The 19253-nt window shown below is 40.5% G+C and overlaps 1 protein-coding gene across 3 annotated transcripts in view; it reads right to left on the reverse strand.

Moving 5' to 3' along the window:
* The window catches only part of LRP1B (LDL receptor related protein 1B), a 778324-nt gene that overhangs the window by 313717 nt on the left and 445354 nt on the right, over positions 1-19253 (reverse strand). For all 3 annotated transcript variants that reach the window (XM_081869915.1, XM_081869916.1, XM_081869914.1), the window contains 2 exons: positions 8511-8630; positions 6994-7122 (listed from right to left, as the gene is read on the reverse strand). In XM_081869915.1, coding sequence (XP_081726041.1) covers positions 6994-7122; positions 8511-8630 — 249 coding nt within the window. The remainder of the gene's footprint in view (positions 1-6993; positions 7123-8510; positions 8631-19253) is intronic.

A 19253-nucleotide genomic window follows, 5' to 3' on the forward strand; every position in this document is an offset into this window, starting at 1 on the left:
ACTGCTATCTAAGAGAATGAGTTGAGTTCTAGCATCTTTTTCTAGAAAAATAGCACTGGACATCCCTATTTTCCTCAGAGAAATGTTGGAGGGTATTTGAGTTAGGAAGTCAGGCCACCTTCCCCTATATAAATTCTCTTATCTCCTCAGATCTCCGAACAGATTAATTTGTGAAGATTTGAACTGGAATTACCCTGATGAAGTCAGATGAAGTTAGGGTAGAGAAGTTAGATTATAAACTAAGCAGGGATATGAATCTGAAATAGAAACTTAACTATCTAGCTTTTATACAACACAGACTCCAGTTCCACACTGAAAATATAGTATTGTGTTGTTGTTTTTTAAAAGATGTAGGCTCTAAAAGGATACAATAATCTTTCTCAGGCATAAAACTAAAAATGAACATTTGCAGCAACAAACTAGTATTAAAAGTTAAGGGAAAATAAAAATAAATGAAATTCAAGAATGATCGCTGTACTCTTTCTGTATAATGATGAAAATGTATGGCAGTGTGTCCAAGAAATTCATATTGGATAATGGTACTGAACGATACCTCCCAAAGGGGGCTTTGCACATCCTCCCAGGTTTATGACAAGGGAAATGGTATAATCAATATTGAACTGCAGTAATTGATATTTTTAAAAGTGCTGATCATAGTTGGTGAAAACAAAGGTAAAGACAACAGGCTTGTGATTTGGAATATAAAAGTCTATGTTCGGCACACTCCCACCCCTGAACTAGAATATGTCTCAGGAGAATATCATGCAGTAAGGCCACGCACCAACACAAACGTCATAAAACTGGAACTAAATAATAATTCACATCATTAGAGGTTGTGTCAGTCACATGTTGACACCTAATCTATACGTGTTAACTCATATTCCTCCTGGAGAGTTCTGGCAAGTTGCCATCCTCCTTAGGACCATCATTTAAAACAACAAGACTGACAATATCCTAAACTGGAACAGATAAGCAATGACAATTCACTGTAAAGATTTGCTTGCCTCTGGAAGAAAACACCCAGATTTGTCTTCCATTCTGATTCACTTTGATTAGCTTCATGACATCCACTTGTTCCAACTGCTCATGAATTTTCAGAAAACTGCAGGAAGTTGTATGTGCTTACAGGATGCAACTATTCCAGGTATTTAAATGTGAGAGTGTTCACAGTAAATAGGTATTAAAATATAATTTTTGAAAGGATGATAATGTTCCCTGCTATTTTGGAAGGCATTTGGTTGGGATAGCAGATCAGTTATTGTCTTTACATCCTAATTCAGCCCTACTATTTTGTTGTTATTTTATTATATTGCTTTACTCAGCAATATAATAAACACTACCATCTGGATGAAAGATCTAAGTATTTTGTTTTGAATAAAATAAAAAAAATTGCTGTATTCACAACCAATGTGTTTATAGCTCTAAGGCAGGAGTAGCCAATGCCGTGTCCTCCTAATGTTGTGAACTCCAACTTCCATTGCCCCAGCCAGCATGCCCAATGGTCAGGGATGATAGTCCTCAACATCTGGAGCACACTATGCTAGCTTCTTAGACAGGTCTTAACTGCAATAGTCATAAGCCATGTATTGTGTAGACCACCTTGTTGGAAGAAACCCTAAACTACTGTATATGCATCACATTTTAAATGTTTTATGCAATACACAATTTGCCGGACAAGTTTACGTAACGCAATAAATGTGGGAACTCCAGGAAGACATTAGATGTTGATTAATACGGGAAACGCAACCAGGAAAAGGGGGAGGGATTTGGAATCCAAAGGCTGTAAAATCAAAATCATATTTTATTTTATTATATTTAATCTATTATGCATATTAAAGAGGGGAACGCGCGGAAGGGAATAGGTCGATCTTAGGAGATGGGAAAATATTTTTAAATAGGGCTAATGATAACAAGGTTAAAATTTGGGATAATAAATTGCTGAATTTATTTGTAAGAATTGGAATACAAGAGGGGGAGGGGAGGGGAAGTCCTGGAATGATGTTATGGAAAATAAGATCTTAAATTTGGATGTTTTGTTTTTTTATATTATTGGAAATTCTTAATAAATATTATTTTTTAAAAAAAAAAGTTTACGTAACGCAGGTAACTCGCAGCTTACTTGCATTGTGAATATTCAACTTTACGTGGTTGACAGCTGGCATCTCACAACTTTATACACATGGAAGGTAGGGCACTTATAAGTTATTTTTGCACTGGGTTTTCCACATAACAAATCATACAGAAGATAATGCAAACTGGTGCCTCATCTCTTTACATATCCTCTATGGCAAGACTTGCCTAACTTAGGAACAAGCCAGCAGCAGAAACTTTCGTTCTATAGTTCTTATTCATTCACAGGGCCTTGTGTAGTAGAACATCCTTGTCATTCGTATAAGTGTCCTGCTTTTACTACCTATTTTTGCTTGTCTTGTGTTACCCTTCTCTTCAAAGAATCACAGATTTGTAGAGTTGGAAGGGACTATGAGGGACACCTAGTCCAACTCCCTGCAATGATGGAATCTTTCACTCAATGTGGGGCTTTAATCAGTGATTCTGAGATAGAGTCTCGTGCTCTACCGACTGAGCTATCCTTCAGGGCTTGTTTCAAAATGACTTGCTGTGGGGTCCTGTTCTCTCTCTACTGGCCTCTGATCTTTCTAAAAGTATTCTGTTATTTTTCCCTACATTACATTATATTCCAAATCTCAAGTGTATACAAGATCTCAGATGCACAACAGCTAGAGATAAACAACAAAGAAAAGCACACAATCTGAGCATTTTTGCAGTGTTTTGAACATATATGCGGATCTACTTTGCTGTATTTGAAAGGCTGTAAGAAAAGCAATATTCTAGTAAGAACGAGACTATAATTAGGCCAAATGAGTTTTAAACTGTTCAAATAATGATGCTGTATTTGGTGTTTTAATGAGACATGAAATGGCACACCTCTAACCCACATATAAAAAAAAGTCCTTAATTATATCTCTCTTTCTCAAAAGGTAGTTAGTTTGCTCCTTGACTGTGGTTAAGATGATGAAAGACTTGTATTCTATTCTCTTCCTATCTGCTTTTTACTTGAACCACAGATCAATAAACAGTGTCACAGCACATAAGAAACCAAAGTCTCCCCCTGCTACGCTGCCACCATCAGCTGCAACTCTATTGCTGAATAAAATCTTCAGAGTATTAGGGGATATGCTTACCTTATAGAACATCTTTTACAAAGGAAAGACAGAAAAAGACTGGGAAAAAATTACAATCCACTTTGAATCATCTTGCTATATTAAAGACAAGCTTTATAACAGATGATTCAATAGGATCCAGAAATTTTCTAGGACTGAGACAAAAGGCTGGTGGAAAAAGAATGCACGAAATACAGAATTTGAAAGAAAACAAGAGCAGAAATATATTTCACAATTATATGCCTGAAAAAAGAGCAGTGCAGATTTGAAATCCTAAAACTTTAATTTAATTTAGTGAGTTTCTCACATGGGCATTGTCAATTTGTTCTGAATCTTTTTTAGAAGACTAGAAAAACATACACATTAAAGACTGTGCAGAGCAGACACCTTTTGATCATAGTAAGGCTCTTTTCCTTTCATTACAGTCTATTTTCCCCCATAGATCTGCTGTAAATGAGAAATATAACCTTGCATGAGCTTTTCAAGAAGCTAAAAATTTAAGTAGCTGTTTTTGATATTCTTTTTCTTGCATTGACACTAACATAGTTGTGAAAGCCTTGCAAAGAAGAATAAAGGTTCTGAATCTTCAGCAAAACTCTATTTCATTTCCCCCCACCCACTAACCAGGGGTTCTGGCCTACTCTTAGTAATGCAAATATGAGTCCGATTGATTCCAGTCAGCTAAATGGATTATTATAAAGGAGCAGGCCTGCAGCCTAGATATCAACTAGATATTGGGGGGGGGGGCTTTTTAAAAGAAAAAGTAGACATAAAAGGATTGTAAGAAATCTGATCACAGCTTTATGGCAGCTATTTCAGCATCTAATTTCAAATCTCATTTTGGAACCTGATTATTTTTTTTAAGCCAATGATGGTCACTGTCCACTAGGACTAGTGAGGTGAAGGGCAGGGCAGAGGGCAGGGCAACTAACAGCAGTCAGAGCTGGAGGAAGGCAGAGCACACGTGCCACATACAGAGACAGAATTTAAGTAGTGAAGTGGGGAGAAAGAGTAAGGTGAAGGGAAAGGAAAGGAAGAAACAGGGAAGTTTAGGGGCAGAAGCAGCTGGGAAAGGGCAGACAAGTTATAGGCAGGTGGGAGCTCTTCTGTGCTGCACTGCAAGAAAAGAAGCCCTTTTATCCTATCACAGCACAAAGCCTAAACAACCTAAGATCATGGTTCCAATATAGCAACTTTTCCTCTGCTTTTTCTTGCTCAGTCTTTGAAGTGGTGTGTTGGCTAAGCATCCTTCTGTCAGAACAGAACGCAGCATCAGCAATGTGAGAGGTTGAAACCATCCTGAATGAATTCTAATTGGTCAAGGGATACCACTCAAGAGTAAAATTGGGAGAAATAGGACTCATAGGATGGAGGTTTAGTTAAGCTCAGACTGGCTTGACATTCATTAGGTACTGGCAGCAAATGCAGATCTAGGGGAGCTTGACTAGTTTGGTTGCCCAGGGTGTGGAGCTTCTGGGGTGCCACAGCAGGCACCACAACTATGAAGTCCAATGGAAAGCAAAAGGTGGGAGGGGTGGCACTAGATTTTGATGTCACACAGGGCACCACTGAAATTTGAGACTCCAGGGTCTGCCGCTGCTGGCACAGTCATTTATTTGCAGCACAGAAGCTGAACAGACACTATATATAGAAAAATGTACACTCATGAATGAAACCCGCCACTCAGAATGTTTCTCTTGTTGAAGGCAAACAGGTAACTTTCACATATTCCCTTTTGCAGACCTCTTACGTCCCCATAAAATCTGCCTTAGAGGGTAGGGGGAAATAACCTCATGTTTAAAATGGGAGAAATATTCTGCAATGTCTCCAGTGGATTGATTGTGGGCAATTGTCTCGAACAAGGCTAGGTGGCAATGTCGTCAGGCTCAACTTTGGCAAGGGTCAGCTCCACCTCCAAGTTCCTGATTGAAAATTCTAAAGCGTAGCTGATCCCAGTGAGGCATGAAGTTACTGCTGATCAGCATAAACTCCAAGCTCTGCTTTCAGCAGAGATGGGCTTCTCTTGGTGCTTGCATTGGGTGCTAAATTTAAAAGGCACCAAGTACAAGCCCCACTAGCCAATAAACAATCAGGAGTGTGTTTTAAGATTCCTGACTGTTCCTTTGCAGTCACATCTTTACCTGCCCCATACCTGACATCATAAATGGCATCAAAAGTGGGAAAGGATAGGGGGAAAAACAGCATCACAGGTAAAAGTAATAATAAATTAGGATTGGCTGCCAGGTTTAAATAGGCCTGGAGTATCAGAGGTTGCCCACTGCTGATTTAGAGAATTGACTGATTAATAGATAGCTATTAGAATAAAATGGCTGCCACTGAAAATTCTGTTGGAATATAATAAAAGCATGGTGCTTCATTTGAATAAGTTTGCTGCATATCACTATACTTTCAATTTGTGGTTGGCCTAATCTGATGAATGCTGTAATCCAACGTCTGTTAATCACAAGTAGACCTTAGTCCAAGGTAAGTGTACCTAGGTAGCTACCCAAATACTGACAACTACTTATTTCATAACAGAAAAAACTAGGTTAAAGTAAAAAAAAGTGTTTATCTGTAGTTAATTGGCAGTTTTGAGTACAGTATCAGCAATGACACCTGCCAAATCCCACTAAAATGACATTCATGATGAATGACAAGTGAAAAGAAATATTGAAATTGATTTTTGCTGCATAATCTTAGTTTGTATTATATTACTATATTTCAAATCCATTGCTGTGGTATGTGGATCAATATGAAATCTAAACAAGTTTTATTTCTTGGGTTTATAAACACCTTTACTCGTGTATATTGCTCATAGCTTCATGATCCTATGTTTATTTTAGTTTCTGTATAATAAATTTATGGAACAGTATGAAGACCATCCAATTAACCCTTCTGTATGTCCATAAAAAACAGTGCAACACCGTACGTGTCTACTCAGAAGTTACAGTGAATTCAATGGGACTTACTCCATTGTAAAAGTATATAAAAGTATTTTTCGTTTATTTTGTTTTTCATTTGCACCATGGAGAAGGGTGGTCTCCTTTTACATCCCAATTTCTTTTTCTTCTCTTTTTCACAGTAAGGCAGAATGCCTTGTGCATCATTATGCATGCTGATGGTGAACAGATTGCAGGGGGAAAATAGGCTGTAGAGTCATCACATTGACTAGGGAAATCCTTTCTTCAATTTGACTTCATTAAACCAAACTTGATAATTCCCTTAAATGCTTAGTTTATTATTGCTAATGAAAATATGCATTAATTATCTAATAAGGCATAGTATTAATATCATTAAATCAATGCTCATGGGATGTTGCTAGGAGCAAGGCAGAGTCTCAGGTCTAACATCCAAAGGGAATAATTACTTCCTGATAGTTTCATTTAAGGTGGACTTAAATTATTATAAATACTCATCTGTATGTGGGAGAGAATCAGATGAGATCTAGTTGAAGGATAGAACTGACTGAATTAACCTTGACTGAGTGGAGCTGTCTACTCACATTAGCTAAACTTTTTCAAATGTTTTTGACTAATATAAAGACTACCATCTAATACTTTGGGAAAGGTTTTAATCCAGCTTTCTGCTGATGTGTTAGTTTTCTATCTGCAAGGGGTTTGAACTCTGACACCTTGAGGGTTCTGTTCTGGTTCTCCAACTATATAAAATGTAAAAATGAAAGAAATTTCATTCATACTTTGGCATAATCTATCACATTTACTAAGGCAATAAGTGTTATCTACTGCAAATAAAGATAAATATGAAAGAGCTGGGGGAAAGAACTATATAGGTGACAACTGTTTCTCCTTACCTCTTTTAACTTTGCAAGATTTTTTGTCTGGCTGAAGAAGATAACCTTCCACACAGCTGCAAGCATACGAGCCATCTGAATTTTCGCAGGTTTGGCTGCAGACCCCATACAGACTGCATTCATTTACATCTGATGGGAACATCAAAATGGTTTGATTAGAAGCAAATGTTAGAATGAGAGATTTACATACAAAGCCCCCTTCCTTTTCTCTAAACATCAAGCTTTCTTTCATGTATCTTTTTGAGTCTCAGGCCATATGGTACAGCTGGAATCTGGGACATTAGCTGTCTGAAAAGATGGTCTGAAGAAGAAGAGTTGGGATTTGATATCCTGCTTTATCACTACCCAAATAAGTCTCAAAGCAGCTAACATTCTCTTTTCCCTTCCTCCCCCACAACAAATATTCTGTGAGGTGAGTGAGGCTGAGAGACTTCAGAGAAGTGTGCCTAGCCCAAGGTCACCAAGCAGTTACATATGGAGGAGTGGGGAATCAAACCCGGTTCACCAGATTACGAGTCTACCGCTCTTAACCACTACACCACACTGGCTCTGACTATCTGAGGGCTACCCAGTAAATGTGTGAAAGTTGATGTAAGAATGTTCACATCCTAGTTAAAAGCAGGATGACTTTCAGATTCCTTCCATCAATTCTGTAACTGCACTCTAATATGTTTTCAGGGTTTCAATGTTCTGTTTCCCCCATGATCTTCCAATCTCACCCCTCTGTTCTGCTCTGTTAAGTCAGATGATCCTGGCTAAGCAGCAATGACATTCCATTTCTCTCACTTCTTGACAAAGGATCTTGCTAATCTGAAGAGTGACAGCACTGATTCCAACATTTTGACCTTTTTTAGGACCCCTGCATAAAAGTAATGTCCTGTTTGACCACTGGCTATTTTCTCACTCATCCATGCCCAGGACTGAAATGCTATCCTGTTTGTGATGGGATTATGAGCTACTTGTGCGTAAAAGTTCAGTCCCTCAGATCTTGGGCATGTTTCTCAAGACTCTGTGTACAGCGGAGCCCCTTAAGCATGACTCCCTTAATCGCTGGCAGAATCCAACAGTGGGCGTTTACGGAAACGACTCCAGCATAGAAGTTCCTTAACGGAAACGCGTCGTCTGGATTCTCGCGGCGACAGTTTCCGGCGAGGAGTGGGTGTACCTATAGGAGGTCCTGCGACTTCTCCACTGTTTTCGCTGGAAGATTCCCTGAGCAATTCCTGCACCTCACTCTCTCTCTGATCTCCCGCACTCCCCCTGCTGGTACCTTCCCCCGCTGCTAATTCTCTCCTAGCTTCTGAGAGCCCCTCCACCACCTGCCTTTCCGATGGCAGTTCCCTGACACTGTTCTATCGCAAATATCTTACTATTTCAAGGCAATGGTTCTTCAGACAACTATGCATTTAAAATCATATGCAACTTCTCCAAGATCTCCTGAAATCAAGATGAAACCCCACCAAAGTAGTTCATTGAGCTCGAGGGCTTAAAAATAATATGACAGAATAGTTATTTACCTTGGCACGTTTTCCCATTGATGCCAAGTTCATATCCTTTCTCACAGTAGCATCCAGTTCTGTTCCTGGATATAGCACATTTGTACTGGCACTGCATTTGTTGACATTTTGGTTGCATTTCTGCAAAAGAAAGATAGTAAAATGTTATCAAAGTGAGCATATTTCATATTATTACTACAGCAACATTCTTGTTCAGTTTTTTGTTTTTTTTTAAAAAAGGGGGGAAGTAAATGCATTTACACCACCAGAAGCAGGCCAGAATGGAAAGACCCCAACTCTGACATTCATGATCTTGAGTCTCTAGCTAACACAGTTTTCCTGAGGCAAGTTAATAAGTTCACAGATCAAAGTTTTACCTTTTCCACCCATAAAGCCTTAACCTGAAACACGGGGGAAGCAAGAGAGCAGGTTGATCTTCGGAGTTGCATTTGTTCTAGAATAGGGAACCCTTGCTAACCTTGGTGTGTTTGTGTGTGTGTGTTCCAAATTTCTTGGAGTCCTTCAACATGAGGAACTGTGGGCATTTTTGGACTCTTACAATAATGCCCCTAAGCAAGATGGTATTCCTTTTAATCTACCCTCAACTGCATTCCTGAACAGGAATCCCATGACAGGGATTTTTTTAAAAAATGTAATTTTTACATCTAAATCCACCAGTTCTTAAACATCCCTTCATATTATACAGACAAGGTGAAGAACTTTCAAGCTGGTGAAAAAGAAGCCCTACGATCACTTGGTGCTAATTATAAATTGAATTCCCAGCTCCTAATTGGTGGTATTGGCAGCGCTGCCACTACCAGGGTAGAAGGGCAGCAGTAAATCAAACCAAACTGAAGATCTTCCAGCCAGATTATCTATTTAGCCTGTCACAAGTACTATATTCTCCCCGTAAATGGGGGAGGGTGAGGCAATTGCAGCACAGTTTCAGTGAGGTCTATAACTTAGCTATGTCAGTTAACTGTTGCTAGCTGAACAGCAGTTTCTGTCACATGTATTTCAATTCCTATTGCTTTGTTTCTGCTTTGCCTTTTCTTTTGCAGATTATCTTTCTTCTCTTTATTTTCTCCCCCAAGTCTCCTTTCAGCTGCTCCCGAAACCAACTTTCTCCCTAAATTTTGGCCTTTCCAAACTTCCTGCATTCCTCTCTTCACTGACACAAGTATTCTGTCACCTCACAGGTGATATACTACACATGGCCTCCAGCTCTTGCTCCCCCTTCATGTCAGCAGGCATTAACAACTTTAACACTCTGGGGCAAATATAATTTAGCTTGCAATTCCATCAAGTAAGGCAAAGGCCAATATACAAAACTGCTTTAAAATGGGAGTGACTTTAGGGGAGTTTGTATGCTACATTCAACAGGTGTACAGTCTGTGTACATGCCTATACAACCATTGAGCTGTACATGTGTTATTCACATGTGACATTCAACAAGTGTACTCTCTCTAGTCTACACATTTGCTGGCTGCAAAAGGGATTCAATGACACTTATTGCTTCAATGACACTTATTAAATTTGTCACGGAAGCAATTCCCTTTTACTGGCAACAAGGCAAGGCATGCCAGGCATATTGCACTTCCTTAAACAGTATTGTGTTCATTACTTGTTCCTGGCCACTTATGTTCTTCTTAGAATTACCATCAATGTATTGCGTAAGTGAAATGTGTGTCGGCCTTCTGAGGTACAAAGGAAGTGAAACTTTCCCAAGGGTTAGTAAACTCTACACATCTTTGTCAGGTATATCCTAAACTGAAGAACAAAGCATGTTTTTTCTTAAATGCAACACCAATATGAGGAAAACCAAAAGATTCATGTCTGAACAAGAGATGCACCCTTCAAGTTTGCAGTTGAACAACAAACGGTTTTAAAACTTTTACGACCATGGTTTAAAGAAGCAAGTGGAAATCACGTAGACCTATCTGCCTTTTCTATTGCACTTTTATCTTGCATCACGGCTCCAGGCCTACTTTGCCTCAGGTAAGAAATATGCAACATAGTTATAGCCAGCTCTTTCTAGCTGGCTACTTAAATAAAGGAATCACCGATGACAAGGCCTTTCAACTTTCTAGGGAAAGTCTGAGGCCTGCAAAACTTCCCCCTTTACTGCACACTGGTTCTGGCTGAAAGTTAAAGCATGTTTTTATCCCTTGGAATAGGCATAGGCAAACCCGGCTCTCCAGATATTTGGGGACTACAACTCCCATCATCCCTGACCGCTGGTCCTGTTAGCTAGGGTTGGGGGTTGTAGTCCCAAAACATCTGGAGGGCCGAGTTTGCCTGTGCCTGCCTTGGAATGCTGCTAGAGGAGTGGCCACAGTTTATCTACAGTTTCACCAAAGGAAGTAGTAGGATAAAATTGAACTCCATCTGAAATCATGCTTCCCTCCATCCTTACTTTATTGTCACAAAAAGTTGAAGAACTCCATGATGTAGGTTAGGTGAAGAGCCAGTGACTTTGTTTCTTTCAATATTAGAATTAAGCATCGTTCAGTGAAATTGATTGCCGGTAGCTTTAGGACAGCCCCCCAAAAGTGTCTTCACACAATGCTTACTTCATTTGTGGAATATGCTACTATGGATATAAAATGGATGTGGTGATGGCAAGTGACTTAAATGGCTTTGAAAAACGATTGGCAGAATTGTGGAGCATATGTGCCCCAAATAAACAGCAACTGGCCCTGACAAGTGGGACCTGCCAGAGCATCCTGGCAGGCGTGGCCTGAAGGGGTGGGGTGGGGCGGGGTGTCGCACGTGTGACACCATGCACACGCAACATCTGCCTCCCCCCAAAAATGTGGGACCCAACTCGGCCCCTGCTAATACTTCACTCTTGTGCATACAGAAGAACCCAGAGCAGAACCCAGAGAACTAGCATTACTGTTAGTACAGACAATGATAGCTATATGGAACATCTAGGATCAAAAGTAGTCAATGGGGAAGTGTGGGCAGGGGGGAGATGAACAACGGGAAAGGTTGTTTGCCTTCATGCCGTACTTGTTGACTGCTTGGAACAATCTGGCTAGTCAGTGACAGAAATCAGGATGATGAACTAAATGGGCCCCGGTCTGATCCAGAAGAGCTCTCATGTGTTCAAGCTAATGGCCATTCATTTAGTCTTACGGCTACAACTTCCTGAGGCATGAGGTTGCAGAAGCTTTTGTATTATTCCAGTAACTGTTTTGTATGCTTGGCTCAGTTCCTCAGTTAAAACCCATCAGGAATCTCTGACTTTCGCTCAGCTGTGTTCCTAATTAAAAGATCTTGCAATTTCATTTGTCAGTCAAGTTCTCGCTGTCTTATCCTCAATTCAACGAACCACCTCTCACACAACAAAGTCTTTATTGATTTAAGGCAACCTCTCTCTGGGTTTTTGATTTTTTTAAAATGAAAACAAGAGTTACCTTGCCAATCAGCAGTTTGCTGTTCATTAATCTCTTTAGCAATGACTAATAAACTTATTGCCCTCCTACCCACCTCCTATACACAATGAATTTTCAGAGAAAGAAATCCACTCATAATACAGTAATTCCGGCTAATTACTATCCCTTATTAGCCCTCCAATAACAGAGTGAGTGTGAAGCAAGGGCTTGCCTTCATATATGGTCTGTCTCCAAATAGTATGCTTATCTGAGGTACATTAACGCATTTCAATATATCATCCAACTGTTTTGCAAAGCTGGTGTCAGCTACTACAGTGAGAAGGTTGTTGGGTGACAAATCTTTTATAATGGACAGAACAAAATGATTTGTTCAGACAGAATAGCATGAACAAGTCTTTTGTTCACTTGTTTCTCCCATTCCATCTCCTCCACCAGCACAACCCTGAGAAGAGCGGAAGCATTCACTTCCATTTTTCATGAACTGAAATTTAGTATTATATCCAAACCTTGAAAATTCCACTTGCACATAGATACCACAGGGTTTACCATGATAATTACCCCTTTTCTGGGTGGGTGGCTGTTGTGGCCCCTCACAGATCATCTGTCATCTCCAGTAGCCAGGATGAACGAGCTTGGCTGGCCCTGTAAATCTTTCTGGCTGGCCCCATTGCAGGGTGGGATTGCCTACTAAAATCTCTAATTTAAACAGGCCGATCAGGGGCCTGCTAGTGGGCGGAGCCTCACTGATGGATCATGATTCAGATGCTTGCACTCTAGTCCAACAGTGACACATAAAAGCCACCTTGGTAGTTTGGGGTCTTGGGGAGACCATAATCCTTGGCACGACACTGTCAAAAGTTTCCGCCCTCTGGCTGGAGGATGGAATGGGTATACACCCAATGCCTAGCCAAAATCCACCTACATCTGGAATATTTAAAGTTGTGGCCATTTCTAACCCAAATCATTCTCTGCTTGAGGTTGTTCATTACAGCTTAGCTATAGCCACTGCAGAAGGGGGATGGCGCTGTGACTAGGAACACAACTTTCATCTGTCACTCTCTCATAGCTCTTCAGTTCTTATAAAATCAATATTTTTTCCGTAAACACACAAATCCAGGCAGCTCGTCGCTGATGCCACTTCATGCCTTCAAAGGCATACAACATTTTACCATAAAGGTAGCTTGATTTAGGACGTTGTAAAAGAATAAACAGTAGAAATATATAGCTTGTCATCTTTTGCTAGTGACAATAACAATAAACTTTATTGATATCATTTAAACATAGTATATAATTACACAGTTCATTGAAAATTGTTAGCCTGCATGTGTCCTTTTGTAATTCTTATACCCTAGACAGGTTGTATTTCTTCCTCAAGGAAGCATGAAGGAGGGGTCTGCTGAATTCTTGTTGCAAAAGTGGGAGCCTCTCCTAAAATGTAACCTGATTTATTCATCTCTGTTTTATCTTTTGACTGATGAAAAGCATTTCAAAATATTAAAAAAGTGGATAACCAGATTCACTTCCCCTTTTTGCTCTTCTAATTGCTCAGAGAGGTGTTTTTTAAAATGCGTATTGAATTCCTTCACATTGCCATTTATGTCCCATTGAATTCAGTAGGTCTTGGGGCAGGTAAGATTGCTGTTCTGTTTCCTAAAACATGTTAACAGAAGTTGATGACAGAGACATTAAATCTTAATTCTGTCGAAAATCATTATGACGTCAGGTGACCAAGAGGCAGGTTATCCCACCCACCTGTCAAAGTAGGCCTCTGGATGTGGGGACAAGTAATGATCTGGTCTGCTAGGACAAAAAGGTTCACAACCCCCTGCTATATGGGGAGGGGAGAGGGTTTTTTTCAGATTTCCCCAGAAGGGAATATAGCTCAGTGGCTAGCCATATGGTCACATGAAGAAGATCCCAGTCCCAGGCCCTGACTGTTCCAATTAATGCACCTCAGGCAGCAATGATAGGAAATGATTCTGAGAACAGGATCAATTAGCAATGGAGACAAAAGAAGATGGAAGGCTGAACAGGAAAGAAATACATAAGGAATATGGTAGCCAAGCCACATGTGGAGAATGAGCAGTCAACTCTCCCAGACAGTTCATTTTGAGAAAAATAGAAGCCTTCTCATGAGTGGTGCTTGTTCTCATTTTACTTATTTAAAATATATTTTAATGCCCTTATGATGAAAAATTCCAAGGTGGCGTATAATGGAGTTCTAAAAATATTTACACAGAATTGCTGTAACTTCTTGCTTCTTTTCCTTTTCCTTTCGATTACTATTTCTAAGCAAATGCAAGGTCCATGGGGCTCCGGCTACATTGTTTCCCTGTGCAAAGTACTGCCTTAGTCAGCTGGTTGGGGTTGTCTAGTGATAGTGTTGCTATCACTGTTGCTATGATTTCACAGAACCTAAGTAATAGTTCAATTTACCTTTTATATTTCCCAGCATAATATCTACAGTGCCACGATAATAATAATTAAAAAAGACCATAGAGAAAATATAGGTGGATTCTAAACTTGCTTACCTCACCAGATCCTACAGGTTTTACTTCTAAATAACTATATTTTGGACTGGAGTCTCAGGACTTGTAACATTCTTTAAACATAATGCACCTGATTTAATTGAACCCCACACTACCATAGCTCCAAGATAGCCTGGTTACTTTATTTAAAAAGAAACAAAGAAAAGTGCAGTCATTGTGCTTTGTTGTTTTGCTCTGCACTTTTGTCTTGGCTTGGAGACAGGTTGAACAGACCCATGTCACTCCTTGAATGGATGTACACACCGTCTTCAGTCAAGCTGAGGGCATATGAGAACAACAGGGAGAAGAATAAGCCAGAGAGAGCTGGAGTGAGAACACAGCCCTATTTCACAGGATGAGCCTTCATACTGGATTGTGCTGCATATGTTCTCCTGGAATAACACAATCATTTTATGGAGCTTAGGTGAGCATCCTATTATATTGACCAGTGTGAGAAGTCCTTTTTGGCTGATGAGATCAAAGTCTTTCATCAGGTCTATGAAGGTTGTGTACAAGGGATATCTCTGCTCTCGGCATTTCTCCTGCAGCTGGCGCAGTGAGAAAATCATGTTGACCTCTGAGCTCTAAAGCCACATTGTGACTTGAGATAGACCCTGTCAGACAGTGACTGTAATCTGTTGAGGTTAAAGGTTTTCCATACAGCACTTAGCAGGGAGATTCCTCAGTAGTTGTTACAATCATGGTGGTCACCTTTGTTCTTGTAGAGGATCACAATGCTTGAGTTGAGCATGTCTTGTGGCATGCATCCTGTTTCCCAACACTGCAAGAGAAGGCTGTGGAGTTGCATCATGAGGGAGGAGTTGAGGCTGGCTATCAACACTTCTGTTGGGATTCCATCCCATCCTGGGGTTTTACCACATGCCTATGAGTTGATGGTGTTCTTCAGACCATCAAGGGAAGGACAGACACCAAGATCTTCAAGACAGGCAGAGTCTGAATGCTGTCAACTGCTATGTCAGGAACCATGTTCTTCTGCAAGTACAATTCTTAATAGTGCTCTCTGCCCGTTGCTTCATCTGCTTGCTGCAGTCTGTGATGATTTCTCCAGACAAGGTTTTTAGTGGTGCAGTTTTCCTGACGGCTGTTCCAAAGCCTTCTTCATGCCTTCATACATTTAGTGGGTGTTGCTACTGACAATAGCAAGCTGAATGTTCTGACAATCTGCTGGGCATCACTCCTTGCTTTTCTTGGTGCAGCAAGAGTCTTCTTGCAGGACTCATGCTCAACCAGGGCAACTAACCCTACAGCGTACAGTGAATGTAGGGAGGGTCATTCATATCTCTCTCTCTCTCTCTCTCTCTCTCTCTCTCTCTCTCACACACACACACACACACACACACACAAACACACACACACACACACACACTGTCTCACACAAATGTTGAGACACAGGCTATACATTATGGAACCTTGCTGCCAGGGCCAAGCAGTGGTGTCGCAACAGGGGGGGACACACCGTTTGCCCCGGGTGCCATGTCTGGGGGGGGGTGTAACAAGAAGGCACCTCATGGCGGTGCGAGCAGCCATCACGCCACTGCAGCCGCATGTGGAGGATCAAGCGCCGTATGTACGGCGGTGGGATTCCTCCGTTGCTGCTACAGCCGCATGTAGAGGATCCTCCGTTCGCAGCTGTAGCGGCAACGGAGGGATCCCAGCACCGTCCGTATGGCGCTCGAGCGGCAAACTGCTATGTACAGCGCATGTGTGGCGTCGCTACGTACGGCACATGCATCATACATAGTGACACTGCACATGCGCCCTACGTAGCAATGTCCCGCCCCAGGTGTCACGACACCTTCGTTCGCCCCTGGGGCCAAGTACCATAGCTGTCAACCTTCCCTTATTTGGCGGGAAACTCCCTTATTCCAGCGCTGTGGGAACCACCACTTGAGGCTTCGTTTGGCTGCTGGCTTGGCTTTCTGCCTTTGACTCGGAGGGGCTCTAGTGTGTGTGTGTGTGTGTGTGTGTGTGTGTGTGTGTGAGAGAGAGAGAGAGAGAGAGAGAGAGAGAGAGAGAGAGAATGTGTCACTTAAGCTGATAGTAGGAATGCTGTAGCTTCACACACTTACCTTCACACAATGTGTAATTAACTTGGGGATTTTTTTTACTGCAGGATGTGGTGAGGTCAGTACTTTAGATTTACAAGGGGATCTGAGAGATGAATGGGAGATATGGTTTGTCAGTATTCATGGACAGCTAAATAGAAACTTAACCCCAAAAGTTAGGACTGGGTAACTTTGCTCACTAGTAACATTGAACCATGAGGACGAGATGGTTGGACAGTGTTCTCGAAGCTACCAGCATGAGTTTGACCAAACTGCGGGAGGCAGTGGAAGACAGGAGTGCCTGGGACAGGTGAGGCTGCTGATCCCTTATTTTATCCTTATTTTTGAGGCTGCTGATCCCTTATTTTCAAATCTGAAAGTTCACAGCTATGCCAAGTACACTGTGAAATGATAAAACACTATCCTCTTGTAGTTCTGAAGCAATGGGTAGCCTTGAAGTCCTTCCTAAACGTGGTTGTGGACAATGGCAAAAATGTACATTTAAAGCATGTCTTATTTGCTCTTATCACGGGTGCCTCAAACTTTAGGTACATTCAGTTCCCAAAGGCACACGCAGCAGCCACTGTTACTTACATTTAATATGTTATTTATCCCTTTTGTAACACAGAATTAAATGTCTATCCAAACGGCTAGTCTTAAATCACACACAAAGTCATTTATGCCAGCAAAGCACATGAGCCTCTAAGCTTCACCCAGTAAACCATACAAATGAGGACAAAAAAGGCTGCTATACTGCGTTCCTGCCAGTATTAAGGAACATCTTCATTCATTATTTTGTTTATTTTTAAGGTGCTTTTTTGAACTATAGTGCTGCTGCTCTAGTTATTTTTAATGGAACACATTGCATATGATAGAATTATATTGCAGTATCTTTTTTTCCATTTAAAATGACCTACTACATTATGCTGAGGCATCATCTTCTGCTTTACAAGCCATGTTGCCCTTGAAGAGTATAAAGAACTTTAGGACAGATTACTAACACAGCTCTTCTCAGAAATCACATTCTAATTGTATACCATACATATTCTAATATCATTTGCATATTCAGATTTTATTTGCCTGGCTTGTGTTTCCATGGATGTGATTGTATCTATTCATGTTCTTTTTATTATTTGATACTCTAATGTCTAGACCTTTATCAATTATATGCTGTAAGCTCCGTGTTGTTTCTCCCCTACCCCCGCCATTTTATATTACCCATTTTTCAGGTACATTTCTTTTGCAGATTAGGCGGTATGATCTAATTTAATTTGCCCTAAGCTTTTTGTCGTTTCTGCAGCATAACTCTCTCTTGTTTTCTTTCTTGACAGCAAAGGATACTGTGATTGATAGAATTCAATTGCTGGTTTGAAATAATGCAGGCGGTTCTTATTGTACAGTTGTCGGCCTTTTTATGAGATTTACCTATTGTACCATGAAAAATGCGACAAAAATATAATGATCTTTGGTCACACACCTGGTCCCATAACTCTGCCATGGTAAATATACCATGGAGAATAGATATGGAGATATGAATTGAGATTCATAAGCTTGCTTACCAGTCATAGCTGTGCAGAGTCAAAGGCCAACATAGTAGCAAAATGATTCACATTTAAGATAATGTGAAATACATGAAGAAGACAGATGTGCTCTATTAGTTGCTGCATGAATAAGTTAGAAACTTAGGCAAGCAGGGTAATTACTTTGCTCAGTTCCAGATTCTATCCCATGTCTCCAGGTGTGCATCACTGTTTCCTTGCGTATAAGTGAAATACGCTATAATACTATGACAGCCTTCACCAACATGGTGCCCTTCTTAAGTTTTGGACTATGGCCCCATCAGCCCCAGGCAATTATTAGCATCCCTTTTATGAGTAAGATGCTTGAGAGGATGGTGGGCTGGGCAACTGTAGGCACCCCAGGATGAAGCAGTTTCTGGCCCAATTTCAGCACCAAAGCTGTCTTGGCTATCTGACTGATGACCTGGAGGTGGATGGAAAAATACTATTCTTAATTTTCCTTAGCCTCTTGTTGGCTTTGATTATTGTAGACCACAATATCATCCTATAGTGTCCATGGGGGTTGGGGGCACTGTGTTACAGTGGGAGTTACAGTGGGAGGATCCTGCCTCCAGGATCACTGCCAGAGAGTAACATGTGGAAACTCCTCTTTGAACCCATAGTAACATTGCTATGGGGACCTATGGGGTTCCATATTGGCTCTCATGCTATTTAATGTTCTAGTTGTTTTTCAATGGTGTGTTAGTATTTTTCTTTTGGTTACTATTTTTATTGATGTCTATGTTGCACAGTGTATACATACACATCCCTCTGAGCTCTTCTGGAGGAAGGGATTTATAAGTGTCTTAACGAAATAAATATTACAATCTTCTGTTATCTCCACACCTACTGTAATTCTGTGGTCAAGGTTCATATGGATGATGTTCTTCCACATAGTTAATTCTGTGAGCAATATTTATTAAATTTAAAACATTGCTAGACCCTCTATTGCCATATCTTCTGCTTTGCAGACAAAATATAAATATTAATTATAAAAACCAAACAAACAGGTCATATAGGGCAGCAAAAATACTGTATAAAAATGTGAAAGAAAACTAAAAAAAATTGTTCACTAGTGGGGGGGATAATGCCTAGTAAACTTCTTTGATGAGGATATTCTAAAGACAAGGAGCCACAAACAATTAGTATATAAATGGCAATTTCTAAAAGTTTCTATAGATCCCATTATAAAGATTTTTGATGCCTTTGG

This window comes from Podarcis erhardii, assembly GCF_964252035.2.
Source record: "Podarcis erhardii genome assembly, chromosome: 1".
Lineage (NCBI taxonomy): Eukaryota > Metazoa > Chordata > Lepidosauria > Squamata > Lacertidae > Podarcis > Podarcis erhardii.